This window comes from Lepidochelys kempii, chromosome 4, assembly GCF_965140285.1.
Source record: "Lepidochelys kempii isolate rLepKem1 chromosome 4, rLepKem1.hap1, whole genome shotgun sequence".
In the NCBI taxonomy this organism is placed as follows: Eukaryota; Metazoa; Chordata; order Testudines; family Cheloniidae; genus Lepidochelys; species Lepidochelys kempii.
The window spans coordinates 80,174,404-80,194,072 of record NC_136383.1 but is presented as its reverse complement, the minus strand read 5'-3'; the positions used below and the strand labels follow the sequence as shown (position 1 = coordinate 80,194,072).

The 19,669-nt window shown below is 38.7% G+C and overlaps 1 protein-coding gene across 33 annotated transcripts in view; it reads left to right on the top strand.

Annotated features, from left to right (window-relative positions):
- Positions 1–19,669, top strand: part of SORBS2 (sorbin and SH3 domain containing 2) — a 458,010-nt gene that overhangs the window by 384,215 nt on the left and 54,126 nt on the right. For 22 of the 33 annotated variants that reach the window (XM_073341803.1, XM_073341830.1, XM_073341809.1 and 19 more), the window contains 2 exons: positions 6,615–6,729; positions 17,322–17,405. In XM_073341803.1, the coding sequence (XP_073197904.1) occupies positions 6,615–6,729; positions 17,322–17,405 (199 nt within the window). The remainder of the gene's footprint in view (positions 1–6,614; positions 6,730–17,321; positions 17,406–19,669) is intronic. The other 11 variants (XM_073341838.1, XM_073341829.1, XM_073341828.1 and 8 more) reach the window with 1 other exon arrangement.

Sequence of the window (19,669 nt, the reverse complement as noted above, 5' to 3'; positions counted from 1 at the left end):
GTCCTGGAAGCCAAGTTTAGTCTACTAGGTAAGAGATTAAAGTCCAGGACCTCCATGATAGCATTATCTGAAATGTTTCCAGTTCCACCCGCAGGCTCAGTTAGAGAGGCAGAAAAATTGCATTATCTCAATGTGTGGATGAGATGATGGTGTTTGGAGGAGGGATTTAGGTTTATTAGGAACTGTGGAACCTTTTTGGAAAGGAGCAGCCTGTACAGGAAGGATGGGCTCCATCTAAACCAAAATGAAACCAGATTACTGGCATGTAAAATTAAAAAGGTTGTAGAGGGCTCACATGAATCAGACAGAGACACTCCTTAGGAAGGGATTTATTAAAGGGGATATCCTGTATCCTAGTAAATAGGACTGGATAGAAGTTGATAAAGTACAGGCAGGAACTGAAGAGAAATAGTCAACTGAAAAAGAGTCCCATTCAATTACATTACATGAAGGAAGATGACTAAATATTGACAATTTTTATATTTCCACACTTAAGCCATTCTTTTTAGGTGACAAATCTGAGGCACTGCCCCAGATTGAGGTGTCAAGAGAAGAGGTTTTGGAACAAATTGATAAATGAAACAGTCATAGAATCATAGAATCATAGAATATCAGGGTTGGAAGGGACCCCAGAAGGTCATCTAGTCCAACCCCCTGCTCAAAGCAGGACCAATTCCCAGTTGAATCATCCCAGCCAGGGCTTTGTCAAGCCTGACCTTAAAAACCTCTAAGGAAGGAGATTCTACCACCTCCCTAGGTAACGCATTCCAGTGTTTCACCACCCTCTTAGTGAAAAAGTTTTTCCTAATATCCAATCTAAACCTCCCCCACTGCAACTTGAGACCATTACTCCTCGTTCTGTCATCTGCTACCATTGAGAACAGTCTAGAGCCATCCTCTTTGGAACCCCCTTTCAGGTAGTTGAAAGCAGCTATCAAATCCCCCCTCATTCTTCTCTTCTGCAGGCTAAACAATCCCAGCTCCCTCAGCCTCTCCTCATAACTCATGTGTTCCAGTCCCCTAATCATTTTTGTTGCCCTTCGCTGGACTCTCTCCAATTTATCCACATCCTTCTTGAAGTGTGGGGCCCAAAACTGGACACAGTACTCCAGATGAGGCCTCACCAATGTCGAATAGAGGGGAACGATCACGTCCCTCGATCTGCTCGCTATGCCCCTACTTATACATCCCAAAATGCCATTGGCCTTCTTGGCCAATAAGTCACCAGACTTATTGTCATAAGTCATAAGTCACCAGACCAGAAGTTATTCACCCAAGAATTCTGAAGGAAATTAAATATGAAATTGCAGAACTGCTAACTGTGATAGTGTACATATTGCCTCTCTACCAGATGACTAGAGGATAGCTAATGTAACTCTGGTTTTTAAAAAAGACACCAGAGGTGTCAAGTTTGCAGATGATACAAAATAAATGTATATAGTTAAGTCCAAAGCTGACTGAAGAGTTACAAAGGGATCTCAAAATGAGGTGACTGGGCAAAAAAATGGCAGATGAAATTCAGTGTTGATAAATGCAAAGTAATGCATATTGGAAAACATAATCCCAATTATACATAGAAAATGATGGGGTCTAAATTAGCTGTTATCACTCAGGAAAGAGATCTTGGATTCATTGTAGATAGTTCTCTGAAAACTTCTGCTCAATTTGCAGCGGCAGTCAAAAAAGCTAACAATGTTAGGAACTATTAGGAAAGGGATAGATAATAAGACAGAAAATATCATAATACCACTATAAATCCATGATATGCCCACACCTTTAATACAGTTTGCAGATCTGGTTGCCCTATCTCAAAAAAGATGTATTTGAATTGAAAAAAGTACAAAGAAGGGCAACAAAAATTGGGGTATGGAACTGCTTTCATATGAGGAGAGATTAAATGACTAGAACTGTTCATCTTAGAAAAGAGATAACTAAGGAGGTATATGATAGAGGTCTATGAAATCATGAATGGTATTAAAAAATTGAATAAGGAAGTGTTATTTATCCCTTCACACAACACAAGAACCAGGGGTCACCCGATGAAATTAATGGGCAGTAGCTTTAAAACAAACATAAGGAAGTATTTATTCACACAACGCCCAGTCAGCCTGTGGAACTCATTGCCGGGGGATGTTGTGAAGGCCAAAACTATAACCGGGTTCAAAAAGAATGAGATAAATTCATGGAGGATAGATCCATCAATGGCTGTTAGCCATGATGATCATGGACACAACCCCATGCTCTAAACCTCTGACTGCCAGAAGCTGGGACTGGATCATCTGTTCAGTTCAAACTGCCGTTTTCTGTTCATTCCCTGTGAAGCACCTGGCATTGACCACTGTCGGAAGACAAGACACTGGGCTGGATGGACCATTGGTTTGATCCAGTATGGCATTCTTATGTTCTTATGAGAACAAGGCCATGACTCAATGGGGCATTCAGATATTAAATGATGTTATTGTTCCAGTGTGGGCACCATGCTTGATGCTGTCTTGTCTGGCACTGGTATTTAAGGAGCCTAGGAAGTCTTGTGCAAATGATACCTTATAAAGCATATTGAACATCCATTCTTTTCCATGGAACTGACCTGCCTCCTGTATTTCAGAATGATCCAAGCTGTAGTGACCATTTCTCACTATGACTTTGTGCTGATGCATAAAAGTAGTTTGAGACCTTGGGTACATCTGCACTCCAAAAAAATCACCAGTGGTGGCAAGTCTAAGAGCCTGGGTCAACAGACTCTGGCTCACCAGGCTCACACTGCAGCACTAAAAACAGCTTTGTAGATGTTTGTAGAAGAACAATAACAGGCTTGACAAAGCCCTGGCTGGGATGATTTAACTGGGAATTAGTCCTGCTTCGAGCAGGGGGTTGGACTAGATGACCTTCAGGGGTCCCTTCCAACCCTGATATTCTATGATTCTATGATTCTATGTTCCCATTCAGGCTGGAGCTTGGGTTCTGAAACCAGGTGAGATGGGTGGGACTCAGAGGTCCAGCCCAAACCCAAATGTCTACATGGCTGTTTTTAGCCCCATAGTACAAGCTGTGTGAACCCATCTGAGATGTTTGTGGGGCACATCTTTGGAGACATGATGAGGAAAATTCCATATCCTCCTCCCCCTTTCCCTATCTCTTCTTTTGAAGCAGAAGAAGGGTTTCAGATTGAAGGGACTTGGGCATTTTCTCCCCATTTTCCTGCCTCTCTTGCTGCAGTAGCACAAATCATAGTGTTGGAATTAATATTCAGCCCCCCCAAGAGCTAAATCCTGTTAGTTCAGGAAAGAATCCCCTCTCCCTTTAGTCAAAGAAGATCAGATTAAATGAAAAGTGCTGTACTATTTATTGCAATTACAAGTTCCAGTGCTGGAGCAAACTTTTTATTTTCATACATGCAGACCCTAGAAATTTCAGCACAGTTGCAAGTACTATTTCAAAATCCAGTTTTACATTAACTATTTCTAAATATTAACAGCAATGCGTTTTAAGAAAACAAAATGTGCCAAATTCTGCTCCAAGTTATGGATGCAACCTCCAGTATCTTGCATGCACCATATAAATGAGAGCAGAATTTGGCCCATTCTGTCTTGTTGATAGCAGGAAATGTCTTTTATATCTATAAAAGGAATGCTATGCAATGAATAATAAACTTTATCAGACACTGAATTTGAAAAACAACAATCAAACAAAAAATCCCTTAGTAATCTACTGAATGTATTGTAGGAAAAGAAAATTAGGAGCTTTTGAACATTCAACCAATTGATCCTATCATTGCAGCTTTTCAAAATACCTGTATATAAATACTTTCTAAAAGATAACTAATTTGTTTTACTCTATTATCAGTGTGAGCAAGGAGTAGAATGTAATGTATTTTAATCTCATAATATTGTAATATTCTGTGATCATATAATAATGATTTTAATAGCGCGAATGAACCACTCAGGAGTAAGCACTTGGACCCAAGTTTAATTGGTTTGGTTTCTGTTTTAAGAAATGTCTTATATCAGGTGAAAATAAATTGCTTTTGCTTTCCTGTCTGTCTTCTGTACCTTAGGGCCTTAGTTTTTCCAGAACTGGATACATTGTTTAAGCTTGATGGCTGTTGCCATGGTCTGGTTGGCTAGGGCAGGATAAGAACCTCTACTAGCGATTACAGTGTAGGTGCCTCACAAAGGCTTTTGTTAGCATGCCGTACAGAAATGCAGAACCGCTTACCTCTACCCAAATTCTGGAGTTGCGGTGATAGTCCTGCCACCTGGCCAGATAGAGTGAAGATCCTTTTAGGAGCCAGGAACCAAGGTCTCTTGCAATTCATTCTGCTTGGAGGAAACCATTCCAGCATTAATTTGGATATGTCACCTCTCTATTTTAATCTTGTGGATGATGAGACTGACAGAAGAAATCCAAGTTCTCCAGATTGGGGAATTCTGAAGTCTTTAGCTTTGTGTACTCATGACCAGTCAGCCATGGCACCAGCATTAAAAGAGTGAGTCTTTCTTGCCACTAGGAGATTTTTAATTGTCTATGAAACCAAAGCATTTAAACCCTCACCTAAGAAGGTTTAGGGTCCACATGCATAACATCTTTGGATCTGGGAGGCAAGATATGGTATGCTTCACATTATCAGTTAAACAGAAGAAGTCACAGCACATAAGGGTTTAAGGGCTAAAAATTGTAAATGAAGTAAAATGAGTATGAATGTAAATTTTAATGGCATCTTTTAGTCTTTAAAATGACTTAAATTCTCTGAATTATTTTGAATAAAATGCAGCCTATACAGAACACATTCTTGGGAGGTATAATTTCAATTTTCTGCTCTGAAACCATAATTTCTTCCCAGTTAAAATATACAGTAAGTGAACGAGGTGGTTTTACTTTGCTTGAAATGTACAATAATCCAACAGCAGAGATATCTGAATCCCAGCACTTGCTCCTGCAAACATACCTGTGCTGTGTACTTTCAACAGAAAAGCTACTGTATAGATATTTTTTTTAAGCACATGATAAAACATGACATGTGCTTTGCTTAATGTCAGGTCACTTCAAGCTATGTCACATCATATGATGCAACATAGGCTGACATAATTTACCAAGGTTTGCTAGCTTTTACTGTGAACACATGCAGCAATTACCAGTGACTCTTCCCCATGAGTTACTGGTGGGCCATTTGCCACATTTCTAATTAAAAAGACACGTAGGCTGCAGTCATCCTAAATACAATAAGGCTAGCGATGGCAAAAACTGCCCTGAAATGAAAGTTCCTGCCATTATAACAACTAGCTGACAACCACGAATGAAATGTAGTCCAAATAAGTGCTGAGATATTATGGTGAGGGATGCAATATAAGAAACTAATTAAAATAGAATACAAGTGATTTCTTTTAGTGGATAGCACCAACAAGCTGCTAGGCAATTTATAGTTATGAAGATAATGGATGAAATCTTGGTGCTATTGAAGTCAACTCCCATTGAATAAGTAGGACCAGAATTGCACTCAAGGTGCCTGACCTGAAGAGCTTATAAAGATGAACTGAAATGATCATTTATTTGATTAAGCAAACTTCCAGTTGAACAGTGTATCTGGACACAAACAAGTGAGAAGAATACAGCTATAGATCAGCATACAGAGCATCCATTATACTATTTTCTTTAAATATTGTTCCTGAAGTTATCGAGCATGAAACATTTTGCTAACTATGTAATTTAATCAGTATATATTTGTGAAAGCTTTGTCCAGTGACTAAAGCATTTAGCATTTACCTATACAATTAAAGCGTCTTTAAGTTTTACTGGATTTATATGTACGATACAATAAATGCTTCTGATGGCCACCAGCATTTTAACTACTGTGTCATCTCAACCTGCTCAGAGCTGATACACCCAGTATAGTGGTAAAAATACTGGTTGTATCCTGTCTACATTACCACTCCCACCATTGCTATGACATATGGAACAACAGTGGTGGGAAATGTATATCAATAATTGATATCAATATCTATAATAATATTGTGAGGGGATTTAGTCATGTTTACTACTTTTATTGTACATTTCAAATGCATAAAAACCTTTCTATATACATTTCAGATTTACTGTGGAACAAACATTACGCTAGCATCTCCACTATTGCTATCACCAGTAAAGCCGCACCAGTGCTAGCAATAGTAGGAAAGAAAAAGGCCAGTGTAGACACAGGCATAGACACATGGAGTAAGTTACGGGGGCTAAGCTTTGCTTAATTCATATTCCTTCCCTTTGAGGGTTATGTCTTTGTCTTAATATTCTATTCATGCATTTTGGGCCAAATCCTGTTCTTTCCTCTTGTGAATAGCCCCTTGAAGTCAATGGACTAACTGTGTGAGTAAGACAAACAGGATTTTATCTCTAGTATGTACTAAAAATGTAGAATAAAATCCACATCCAGTAGACTAAAATCTGCATGTTTTCTGTCATTGCGGAACCTGGTGAGGTTGGTTGTAACTTTCATGATTGAGGGTGGGAAGAGAGAGCAAGTTGTATGGTGCAGTGTAACTGCTGACATATGTATATGCCTTTTACAGAGCTGCAGTGTTGGTGGAAAAGACAATCCCGCTCAACTGTTTATGTTTGTTATTTAGAAATGACTGGGATCCTCCTGACAGAAAAGTAGATACCCGCAAATTCCGTTCTGAACCAAGAAGTATTTTTGAATATGAGCCGGGAAAGTCATCAATTCTTGAACATGAAAGACCGGTAAGAGGTGTATATGAAACGTGTTCCCACAACAAAAGGCTTAGTGAGAGTTAAATTTGTGCTTATTATTTTAACTGCAAATTATAACTAATTAGTATTGAATATCCACTTTTGTATTTGGAGTTTGGTCAGCTCACATGGAAAATTCTGCCTTGATCCTCCTGGATGGTTGTGTAGATAATTTGGGATTGGTTTGATTTACTTGTACTTGTTGATTTACTTGTTAATTTAGCTTCTTTGACATTAAAAAGAAGTCAAAGAATCACTGTGAGAAATTAACCTCCTTGTAGATTTCACATGCTAGATGTAAGTTCATGGAAACTACTTGTTGCAATTTGAATGCATATCCAGCACTCAGTTTGTCACCTGGTTACAATAATTTTATCAACACATATGATTAACATAGGAGTTATGCACCTGCCTGTGGTGGTAAGTCACTAGATAGTCCAGAAAAAAAATCCTACACTGTGTTGTCTGGATATGTGCCTAATGGTATCCTCTCAAGAACATTGTGTTGCCTGTACACTAACCTGTGACTAAAAAATTTTTATTGCTGTTTTCTGAGCCATATGTCTGTAGTTGTGAGATTCCTCACAAGCATGTCTAATAAGGCTAAAATCTAATGCTTGCAAAATTATCACTAATCTAAGTTTCCATTCACTGAAAAGGCATATGCAACCAGCTCTTCTACTGTACCCTGGTAGTGTTCCAATACCCCGTCATTTATGGAGATTGATGCATATCATGTTATCTTTTTTCTGCGAGATGCAATGGTTGATGGAGTCATGTTTTAAGGGGGAGTTTATGTAATTATTATGCATAGTATTATAATATTAGTATTATAACATTATAATATAATTATTATGTTAGTATTATTATACATAAATTCAGAGGTCTCATTTTATTAATCGAAAAATAAATAAATGTATCGCATGCATGGATTGTGGCATATATAGTATGTCAACAGTATGTTAAATAATTGCACTGATGGCTCTGTTTCATCATATTTCTCTATGGTTTATGTAATAATGTGGGTCCAGTTAACTAGCTTCTATAGCAAGCTGTGTGACTCCATGAAATAGGGCTTTTACAGAACTGGGACTTTCTTTCAAAGGGAAATTTCACTTTTCAGCACAGGCCATTTAAACTGACTGAACTAATTACTAGTTCTAATGATTTACCAAAATGTCCCTGACTTATGAGAGTTGGTAATTTTATTGTCAAGCTGAATTTACAAATCTGTGAAAAAGTAATTATACTTTTGCTGAGTGATTTTTCTATCACAGTGGCTGTATTACGGATAGGGTCATTTACCAACCTTTTCAATTGAAGACAGTCTTCAGCAAGTGAGAGGTGGCAGGCTGAAGGTAAAAACTGACTTTTTGAAAATTAGAGATATTTCATGTGAGGACACACATCTCTAATAAATTTGATTTTCTGGTATGAAAAATAAATAAGTAATTTCATACTGGGCCTTCAATGCTGAGGAATGTGATAATATAATTTTTCAACTTTAATAGAGATATGATTAAATAAGTTTTAAGATTTTAAGAAAATAAGATTTTTTATCTAAAAATATTTGACCATTGCTGGAAATTTCTTAAGCAAATAAAATAAGCTTTTCCAGTAGAAAAACTTTCCTCTTTTCTGATTGGATGGGGAGGATTTGGGGCCTAATCGTGCAACCTTTTCTTTCACAAGTAATCCTTATACAGACTCTTTGCAAGTCAGTGAACTACTCCAAAGGTTGCAAGATCAGACATGGCTGATGTAGTTACAGGCAATCATCTCTTTGCACAGCAAGTGTTCTCAAAATGTGACAGTGTAACTACAGTATTAATAAATTCAGGGGAGGGGAACATTTCAATGCTATGTATTTCAGTTTTCAAAATAGTAATGAGGAATTTATGTAAAATACAGTAGCAAATACAGTGTGCTGCCCCTAAGATGGCTTCCTTTTGAGCAGATTCTAAATTCACACAGTGCTAAGCTATCAGAATAACATCAGTTTAGAAATTTCCACTGAGTAACTGTTATTGATTATAAAAGTTAAGTTACATGAAGTAATATATTGCTTTTCTGGCAGAATTACAATATTAATAGATGAAGGAAAGGCAGTATGCAATATACAATACATTTAGATTTAATTAAAGCATTGTATACTGTATTCATTAAATCTTACATGGCAAATTCAATTGAATACTGGCTAAAAAACTAGACAAAGGAAAATGATACATGGCAGTGTATCAAAGTTAAGAGAGTAGAAGAGTCTGCTAAAATCTATGTTAGGTTCAGTATCATTCAATATCTTCCTCAGTGATCTAGAAGAGGAAGTGAACAGAATGCTAGTGAAATTTTCAGATGATACTAAATGGTGACCATTTCAAAGAGACCTAGAGAGATTAGAAACATAAGAAGAAAATAACAAAATGAGATTCATCTTGGAAAAATGCAAATTAATATGTATGCAGACAAATAATTCAAAAGCCATGTACTGAATGGTAGGGAGCAGCCTGGGAAACAGTAATGCTGAAAAAGATATATGAGTGATAGATTACAAAATCATTTCTGATTTGCTATGTGCTATGGATACAAAAAAGGCCAATGCAATTTAAGGCTGCAGCATCATGTGTGCAGCAGCCTCACATCACAAAGGAGGGAGGTAATAGGTCCTTTCTGTGTGACTCTATTGTGACATACCTGGTATGTTGCTTTCAATTCTAGGCACATTAGAAGAAAGATATTGACAAAGCTGAGGGAGTCCAGAGAACAGCAACAAAAATGATAAGGGGATTGGAGCAGATTGGCTTATGAGTAAAGATAAAATGACTGAATATGCATAGCTTGGTAAGAGACTATTGAGGATGTCTACCAATATTGAAGAGTATAAACCATGAGGAGGAAGAGGAATTATTTAGGATGCTGCTTTGGAGAGTATAACTAGGAGCAACAGAATGAAATTAAAGAAAAATAAAAGACTGAATTTTAGGAAAAGCATCTTGACAGTGAAACGTATTAGGCTGTGGAATAGTCTCCCAGCAGCTAAATACCAGGTAAGGTAGTATCTGATTCAGTAGCCTAATAAATACATAGAATTATCACTTACTTATGAATTTAAAATAAGGTAGTTAATTAGTATTTAATACTTCGGATTTATTTTACTCTTACAAACTTAAAATTTTGTTCTCTACCAAATTAATCCTTTTGCATTTGGCAAATATATTTTCCCAGGTTTCTAATGGAACTAAAGGTGACTTTCTTTGCTTATTTGTACACCAGCATCACTGATGTTATGCCAGGCCTAGGAACATGGTATTAGTCTACATCTGCAATAAAGCCAGCAAAGAAAGTTTTTGGTGATCCTACAAAAAGGTGCTTATAAAAATGTTTGATGTGACAAGTGGTAGATTTTTAGTAGGTATTTAATGCATATTATATAAGGGCAACACCAGAGTTTGATAATTTCACATTAGATCAATTTCAAGTCTGAACTTTTTTACAATGGGCCTGATCTTGCAGTTGTTTTAAATGCAAAATTCACATTGACTTCATATGCAAGAGGACTCATTAATCTTAATATGGACAGAAATACAAAAGTATTACTATATGTCCTTTAGCAGTAACAGCAAGGAGCCGTAAACTTTTTTGTGCCTGTGTGGAGAAATTTGGGTATGATTTTTTACCTACAGCGTTCAGATTTGTTTGGCTCTGACTTTACAAGCTTGTTATTAGAACACACAAAACCAGCGTCTGAACTGGAATGGTCCTTTGTATCAACCAGGAATGTTATTTTAAATTCCTTGAAGCTGGAATTAGAAATTCAGCTCTCTAACTCATTAAAGAGATGCTTTGTTGTCACAAAGACACAAGAACTAACCAACCAGTAATGGACCTGGAGCCAAAACAGCCATAAGAAAACAAGTAGAGTGATTCCTTTTAGGGACCAAGAATAGAAGGGGCAAATTAAGACAAAGTCATGATAAACACACTGGCCATATTTCCAAAGAGACCTCAACCTTGCCTCTGAATATCCATCCACAGAATGTTGGATTTTTGTACAAGGAAATTGGGTCAGTAGCTATTTAACTGCACACTTTTCACATATACACGTGGTTTGTGCCTGTAAATGCATGTTTATGTAGATCAAAGTCACCCAGGCAAAATTCCAAATGAAAATATAGGAGCCACTTTTGAAAATGCAGTCCATATTGTCCATTAATTTTTCCTGTGTTTTGAATACATTGATAGAATGTTGTGCTGAATACTCTTTGTAAAGGCCACAAGAATAAAGAGTCTTCCTAAATCGTTATGCATTGTGGGAGAAATTCTCAACCTGCTATAAGTAATTAAAAATGTATTCAGTGTTATCTGTGTTAACTAGCATGTCATAAAGGGAATAGCATTCTTCTTGGATTTACATGTCCTTGTTACCCCTGGATCTATTCAAACCTAGTTTAGGAGACAAAACCAAAATTTCTTTTCTTGTGTTAAAATAGATTTACCCTTCTATGAATCCTAGTGAGAAGAACAAAGAAAAAAGATCTGTTCAGTGGGGGAGGGGTACTGACAGCCAGGTGAAAGCAATTGGCCTTATACGATCCTAACACAGGAAATGCAGGATGTAGTTTAAGATGTACATTTTCAAAGCCCCAAACAGACTTTTCAGACAAATGATTCCCATTATAGTCAGTGGGAGTCATATGGCCAAAGCTCTATTCAGTACTTGAAAAGAGGAAGAGCTCAGCGTCCAGCAAACTCACTATGATTGCAACAAAAAACTTGTAACCATGTTCGCTATAGTTGCACCACTTGCATCATGCCCTTTTGGTTTAATATGGTGCCCTCTGCTGCTGAATATGTAAACAAAACAATGTGTCTTACCCGCATGGAGAAAGCCTCGTGTTATTCTATTTCTTTGTGTACTCATGCTATTCTTCGCAGGATATTATATAAGTGTCCTGAACAATTCAAAGACTGTGAAACTCCAGACAAATCTGTCATTTCCAGCTTTCTCTGAACAAACAGAAATACAGCCTTCTGTTTGTTTTTAAATCAAGATGTTTTAGGATGGCGAGAAGGAATGGTAAGATTCTGGCCTCCACCTCAATCCCTATGGGCTGCTCTGGTGAGTCATAACAGTCTGGAAGACCATCCCTGAAGCTGCTTTGGGCTGGCATACGTGGCCCCACACTGCCCCCTCTGGCCGCCCTGTTTCAGGAGATGCAGCATAGAACCAAAGTGTCTGACTGATCCATTTTCTGTAAGGAACACCACTGACTTCTTTGTTGGTGTAGCCGGAAATGTTGTTATCCAGGACACACTGATTCACTGTAGGTTAACTCTGTGAATTCCTGAACCAACTGTTAGGCTACTCCATATGTCAATGTGACTTTAAGGAAAATGCCCTCTTTGGTATGAAAATCTATATAAAATGCTCTTCTGTCTTAAATATAGTGTAACTCAGGGCTTGTCTACGCCATGAGGTAATGTGCTTTACAGAAGTGTGTTTTCTAAAACGTTCTAACATGATGTGCATTAATTGGTCCATGCAGACTCTCCTGTTGTGCACTAAAGGTTCCCTAGTGCACCTTAACATAGTACTCTTTCAAACAGCACTGTGTTAGAGAACCAGCAGGATCTACATGGCCCAATTAATGCACAGTAAGTGCACTTTAGCAATCATACTCCTACAGAGCACATTACCCCACTGCGTAGACAAGCCCTTAGGCTATGGGAATGAGGACAAACCAGTAGTTTTTTACTTTTTTCCCAGGTTATCTAGTTCAGAATCATGGTGTGTTTCAAAAAGGTGTGCAAAAAATGGAATAGTCCAAATATTGTAATTTGAAGAGTAGGAAGTACTACTGATTAGTTCTCTGCATTCATGATTTTTTTCAGATGTTTTCCTTTGTACTGTCTTCATCTCTCTTCAGTTATCATATACTAGACTTCTGTAGTTTGTGTGCTCTTCTAAAATAGACATTTATTTCAAGACTAATAAAGTAGCAAATCTGGACTGGGCAATTCACGAAGCCAAATTCAATGTAATTTTTCTGTTAAAGTCTTGGAAGGTATGTTGTATTGAATCACAGCAGATTGCCCATAGTAATATTGAACTATAAATATTATAGAGATGAAGGATGATCTTATGACTGGAGTATAAGAGTATGACTCAGGAGATCTGAAGTCACTTCCTTCTCTGGTACGTGATATAGGCAAGTAATTTATCTCTGGGCTTCAGTTCCCCATCTGTAAAACTGGAATAACATTTCCCCTACATCTGAGGAGTGCTATGAGAATAAATCTGTAGTCTTGGGTAGTGCTCAGGTGCTATAGGAATATCTTATAAATACCTAGATCTAGATAGTTCAGTAGTGCTCTTAATTGTTCAACAGATCAAGATTGGTGATCTGTTGTGATTAAATCAAACCCTTTGAATTTCTGCTAGAAAACTGCCATGGGATGTTTAATTACTGTAAATGGTCAAGACCTCAGCATTCTTTTTCATGAAAAAAATAGCGCTATGCCTAGCGTGATCATATGTCCCTTTTTCATAGATTCATAGATACTAAGGTCAGAAGGGACCATTATGGTCATCTAGTCCAACCTCCTGCACAACGCAGGCCACAGAATCTCACCCACCCACTCCTGCGAAAAACCTCTCACCTATGTCTGAGCTATTGAAGTCCTCAAATCGTGGTTTAAAGACTTCAAGGAGCAGAGAATCCTCCAGCAAGTGACCCATGCCCCATGCTGCACAGGAAGGCGAAAAACCTCCAGGGCCTCTTCCAGTCTGCCCTGGAGGAAAATTCCTTCCCGACCCCAAATATGGCGATCAGCTAAACCCTGAGCATATGGGCAGGATTCACCAGCCAGATACCCAGGAAAGAATTCTCTGTAGTAACTCAGATCCCACCCCATCTAACATCCCATCACAGGCCATTGGGCCTATTTACCATGAATATTTAAAGATCAATTAATCATGTTATCCCATCATACAATCTCCTCCATAAACTTACCGAGTTTAACCTTAAAGCCAGATAGGTCTTTTGCCCCCACTGCTTCCCTTGGAAGGCTATTCCAAAAGTTCACTCCTCTGATGGTTAGAAACCTTCGCCTAATTTCAAGTCTAAACTTCCCAATGACCAGTTTATATCCATTTGTTCTTGTGTCCACATTGGTACTGAGCTTAAATAATTCCTCTCCCTCTCCGGTATTTATCCCTCTGATATATTTATAGAGAGCAATCATATCTCCCCTCAACCTTCTTTTGGTTAGGCTAAACAAGCCAAGCTCCTTGAGTCTCCTTTTGTAAGACAGGTTTCCCATTCCTCGGATCATCCTAGTAGCCCTTCTCTGTACCTGTTCTAGTTTGAATTCACCCTTCTTAAACATGGGAGACCAGAACTGCACACATCTGCACTCCAGGTGAGGTTTCACCAGTGCCTTGTATAACGGTACTAACACCTCCTTATCTCTACTAGAAATACCTCGCCTGATGCATCCCAAGACCGCATTAGCTTTTTTCACAGCCATATCACATTGGCGGCTCATAGTCCTCCTATGATTAACCAACACTCCAAGGTCCTTCTCCTCCTCCGTTACTTCTAATTGATGCGTCCCCAGCTTATAACTAAAATTCTTGTTATTAATCCCTAAATGCATCACCTTGCACTTCTCACTATTAAATTTGATCCTATTACTATTACTCCGGTTTACAAGGTCATCCAGATCTTCCTGTATGATTTCCTGGTCTCTCTCTAAATTAGCAATACCTCCCAGCTTTGTATCATCTGCAAACTTTATTAGCACACTCCCACTTTTTGTGCCAAGGTCAATAATAAAAAGTTTAAATAAGATTGGTACCAAAACTGATCCCTGAGGAACTCCACTGGTAACCTCCCTCCAGCCAGACAGTTCACCTTTCAGTAGGACCCGCTGTAGTTTCCCTGTTAACCATTTCCTTATCCACCTTTCAATTTTCATATTGATCCCTGTCTTTTCCAATTTAACTAATAATTCCCCATGTGGCATAGTATCAAATGCCTTTACTGAAATCTAAGTAAATGAGATCCACTGCGTTTCCTTTGTCTAAAAAATCTGTTACTTTCTCAAAGAAGGAGATCAGGTTGGTTTGGCACGATCTACCTTTTGTAAAACCATGTTGTATTTTGTCCCATTTTTGGCTAGGCCCATCCCTTTTGTAAGCCTTGTCCCGACTTTTTGACAAAAGTGGCATTTGTCCCATTTGCTTTTACCAACTTGATCAGTTGGCAAGAGCAAAGAGGACAAATGCCCACTTTTGTCAAAAAAAGTGGGGTGTGGAGGAACATGCTGGGGGAGGAGGGTGTGAACAGTGATGCCAGCCCCATGCAGGAGAGGAGGCAGGGCTTGGGTGGAGGGTAGGCAGGGCTTGAGCTAGCAGCGATGCCTGCACCAGGCTTGTGGGGCTGGGGGGGCAGGCAGGGCTCAGGCAAGCAGCAATTCCAGCCCTGTGTGGGGTCGGGGGGCAAGGCTCTGGCAAGCAGCTCAGGCCAGGGGCTAGCCCCATGTGGTGTCCCATTTTCCCTTTGGGAAATATGGTCAACCTAACTATGCCCCATAACATCATATTGAGACATTGGCTCCAACTTGATTCAGGGCAGTGTTGCCTACTGAATCACCAACATCATTCTTCAGGCAGGCATTGGGTTAGTTTCTGAGTGGCAAAGAGTCCTGTGGCACCTTATAGACTAACAGACGTATTGGAGCATGAGCTTTCGTGGGTGAATACCCACTTCGTTGGATGATCCACAAAAGCTCATGCTCCACTACATCTGTTAGTCTATAAGGTGCCTCAGGACTCTTTGCTGCTTTTACAGATCCAGACTAACACAGCTACCCCTCTGACGTTAGTTTATGATATATGATAAACTGGCATACTATAGCTACACATTACTACATTTTAAATACAATCATATGTATTTCAGAAACTTTAAACTAAGAGTATGCTGTACCTTTCTGCCAAATGACAGAGCACTTTAGGCTGCACAAAAGAATCCAATACCCTTTGGAAAGTATTTTAAAAAACAAAGTTTAAAATAAATTTATCCCACTGGAGCTGCCAGTATTTTGGACTGTTGTTTTTTCATGCTGGATGAAGAATTCTGTCACTTACTTTTCTGCTCCTTGGACAGTTTCCTTTAAGCTATTTTATACCACTGAGGTGTGTGGTACAGGGTCCCATTCAGTGCCAATCCACAGAGGACATGAGGTTTTACAGCCCCGAGCTACAGAGCCTTGGTTCTTTAGCTCAAGTTGTAGCAGCTCATGTATTTAACTTTGGAGATCCTCATTTTAGTCCCAGATGTGTTGGCCAAGGTGGCAGCTCACTAGCTGTAATTCATACTTGTTCCCATTTTTTGCTGCAAAATGTAAACATTTTCATATGGAAATTAATGCATTGACGATATAAAAATAATGAAATCAAAAGGTCTGCATTAGACAAAAGATTTGTTTAAAAAACCAAAAGCACTCAGAATCCATAATTACTACTAATATAAATTTCAAATAAGATGATTTAAATAGATAGCAGACTCATTACATAGGCTGAAATGGCTTTTTAACATAATTATGCCTGCATGATGCATATTGCTTATCTGTACTGTGTGCTTAGCTTAAGGTAGAAAAGATACAGAATTAACATGCCTTCTTTCGTAAGAAGACCAAGAGTGGCTGAAAGCAACATTGCTAAAATCATGTGTGTCTATCTACCATTGGTCAGTCTGAGTACTTTTTTGTGCACACTAAAGAAGAAAACAGATTTAAATGTTTTCTTAACAAGGAATCTTCATATGCTGCCATTAAGTGTACTGAACAAAGTGTTATACACAAAACAAGCAACTAGCCATTATATTTGTTCTATAATTATGATCCTTTCTTTTACAGGACACATAATAGGTTTTAGATCCTAATTGTTCATGCTGCCAAAGATAATACTCAGCTTTTGAAAAATTATTTTTAAAGTGCTTCACATTTTCCATATTCTGTCAGGTTTCAGAGTAACAGCCGTGTTAGTCTGTATTCGCAAAAAGAAAAGGAGTACTTGTGGCACCTTAGAGACTAACCAATTTATTAGAGCATAAGCTTTCGTGAGCTACAGCTCACTTCCTCAGATGCATATCATGGAAACTACTCCCACCGGGAGTAGGTATTGTTTCATATTCTCTGTGTATATATAAAGCCTGCTGCAGTTTCCATGATATGCATCTGAGGAAGTGAGCTGTAGCTCACGAAAGCTTATGCTCAAATAAATTGGTTAGTCTCTAAGGTGCCACAAGTACTCCTTTTCTTTTTCCATATTCTGTGTAACATTATGCAATGACCACTGGAAGAGCAAGCTGAAAAAGGAGGCATTTTAAAACAAGTGGTCTGTGAGAAAAACAAACGTGTTCCATGTAGAATCCCATCTTCATTCTTGGGTTTATTTCATTCCCTTTCCCCCTATTATTTGTTTTTTGTGTGTGTGTTTGTCGTGTTTATGTGACATGACATTTCCAGCACTTTGCTCAGTGTGTGCCTTTTCCTTCCCTTTTCCTTCACAACGGCTCCAGACTGATCATATAAACCCAGATGACATAGATTTAGAAAATGAACCCTGGTATAAATTCTTTTCAGAACTGGAATTTGGATGTCCGGTAAGTGAGGATAGAATATTAATATTTAAACATCAGGATAATATATTGCTAAAATACAATTCACCAAATACCAAAGAGACGTGTGTCTATCTTCCTCATTACATTAAACTCATCAGTATTACATCTTCATCAGTGTATGCTAACATTTGTTTCTATGTAATATGGGCCCAATTTTTGATTCACAACTCAGGAAAATAGCCCACTAAAGTCCGTAGGAGTTGTATCTCAGAAAGAACAGCAGAATTGGGTCCAGTGTATACATTCGGCCATTTTCTTTATTGAGTGCTTAATCTGCCAAAACACTGATTTTAATCACTAATTAAGGTGCATAGACTACATAAAATAAGTGGTATATACAAGTTGTTAAGTGTAATATCAGTTGTATATGAAACATAATTGATTACGACTTTTACTAAATTTTTGCATTTGGAAAATTGAATTAATTAAATTATCAAGAGTAGAAGACATTTTTAAAAATTATAGATTCCAAACAGACTAAAGCCAAAAGCACTCAGTTTTGTATGAAGGAATGTGTCTACTTTTAATACACATACACACCCACACACAGTGGACGCCATTTAGAAACTCAACATTGGTATGCTTGTCACTATGGCATCTCTATCCTAAGTATAGTAGATACTACAGTTAATGCACGAGTCTGTGGCAATAAATGTTGACTTTTGGAGGGTAGAGGTTGAAAGAGAGGTGTGTGGGATTCAACATTTATTGACACAGGCACCTACAGTAACTGCAGTGTTACAGTGACAAATACACCAACGTTGCATTTTTAAATGGTGCCCGTTTTGTGTGCGTGTGCCTCACCCACACACACATACATGCAGGATATATAATTTTATAGTTAAATAGGTGATGGTAGTTTTAATTTAAACTAGACATCTACTTGAATCTGCATACTGTTTGGGTCTGCTCCAGCTTTCACTAAGGGTATGTCTTCACTACCCGCCGGATCGGAGGGCAGCGATCGATCCAGCGGGGATTGATTTAGCGTGTCTAGTCTAGATGTGATAAATCGAGCACTCTCCTGTTGACTCGTATACTCCAGGGCCTTGAGAGGCACAGGCAGAGTCGACGGGGAAGCAGCAGCAGTCGACTCACCGCGGTGAAGATACCACGGTAAGTCGATCTAAGTACGTCGACTTCAGCTACATTATTCACGTAGCTGAAGTTGTGTAACTTAGATCGACTCCCCCCCCTTCCCCGGTGTAGATCAGGGCTAAGTCAATAACAAAACCCACATTGACTTCAATGAGAGCAGAAGCAAGCGCTTTATATGCAACTGAAAAGGACTGCAAACCTATATATATTAATACAAACCATTAAATTATTTTCAAAGCTTTAGATATATAATCCTAATTTTTCTTTTTCACTGAAACAATGCATTTGATATTTAAGTATTTTTTTTTAATTTATAGTCCAACAGTCTGTAATATATCCTCATATTTTCATCAAACAGACTAACCTTAACCTCATTTTATCTAGCTTTTAAAACTGTTTTTAATCATCATTCATCCATATGTAGGCAGGGCATAGGCAGGTTAAAAAATTTCTATCTAGAGACAAAAATATCACTCGTCATTATTATCCTCTATAACAGGGGTGGCCAACTTGTGGCTCCGGATCCACATGCGGCTCTTCAGAAGTTAATATGCAGCTCCTTGTATAGGCACCAACTCCAGGGTTGGAGCTACAGGCGCCAACTTTCCAGTGTGCAAGGGGGTGCTCACTGCTCAACCCCTGGCTCTGCCACAGGCCCTGCCCTCACTCCACCCCTTCCCATCTCCTCCCCTGAGTTGGCCGTGCCCTGGCTCCTCCCTCTCTGAGCCTCCTGCACGGAACAAAACAGCTGATCGGGAGGTGCGGAGAGGGAGGGGAAGGTGCTGATTGGCAGGGCTGCCAGTGGGCGGGAGGCACTGGGAAAGGGGGGGGGCTCCCCATATAGAAATTTCACCAGCAGGCAATAAATACTCAATCATAGAATATCAGGGTTGGAAGGGACCTCAGGAGATCATCTAGTCCAACCCCCTGCTCAAAGCAGGACCAATCCCCAATTTTTGCCCCAGATCCCTAAATGGCTCCCTCAAGGATTGAACTCACAACCCTGAGTTTAGCAGGCCAATGCTCAAACCACTGAGCTATCCTTTATTCTGCATTCTTCTGTCTCACCCGTTTTTAAACTGTTGGTATTAATTCAACTATCCACGTTTTAAGCTGGAAGTTTTACTCACTAAAATTACTAATATTTT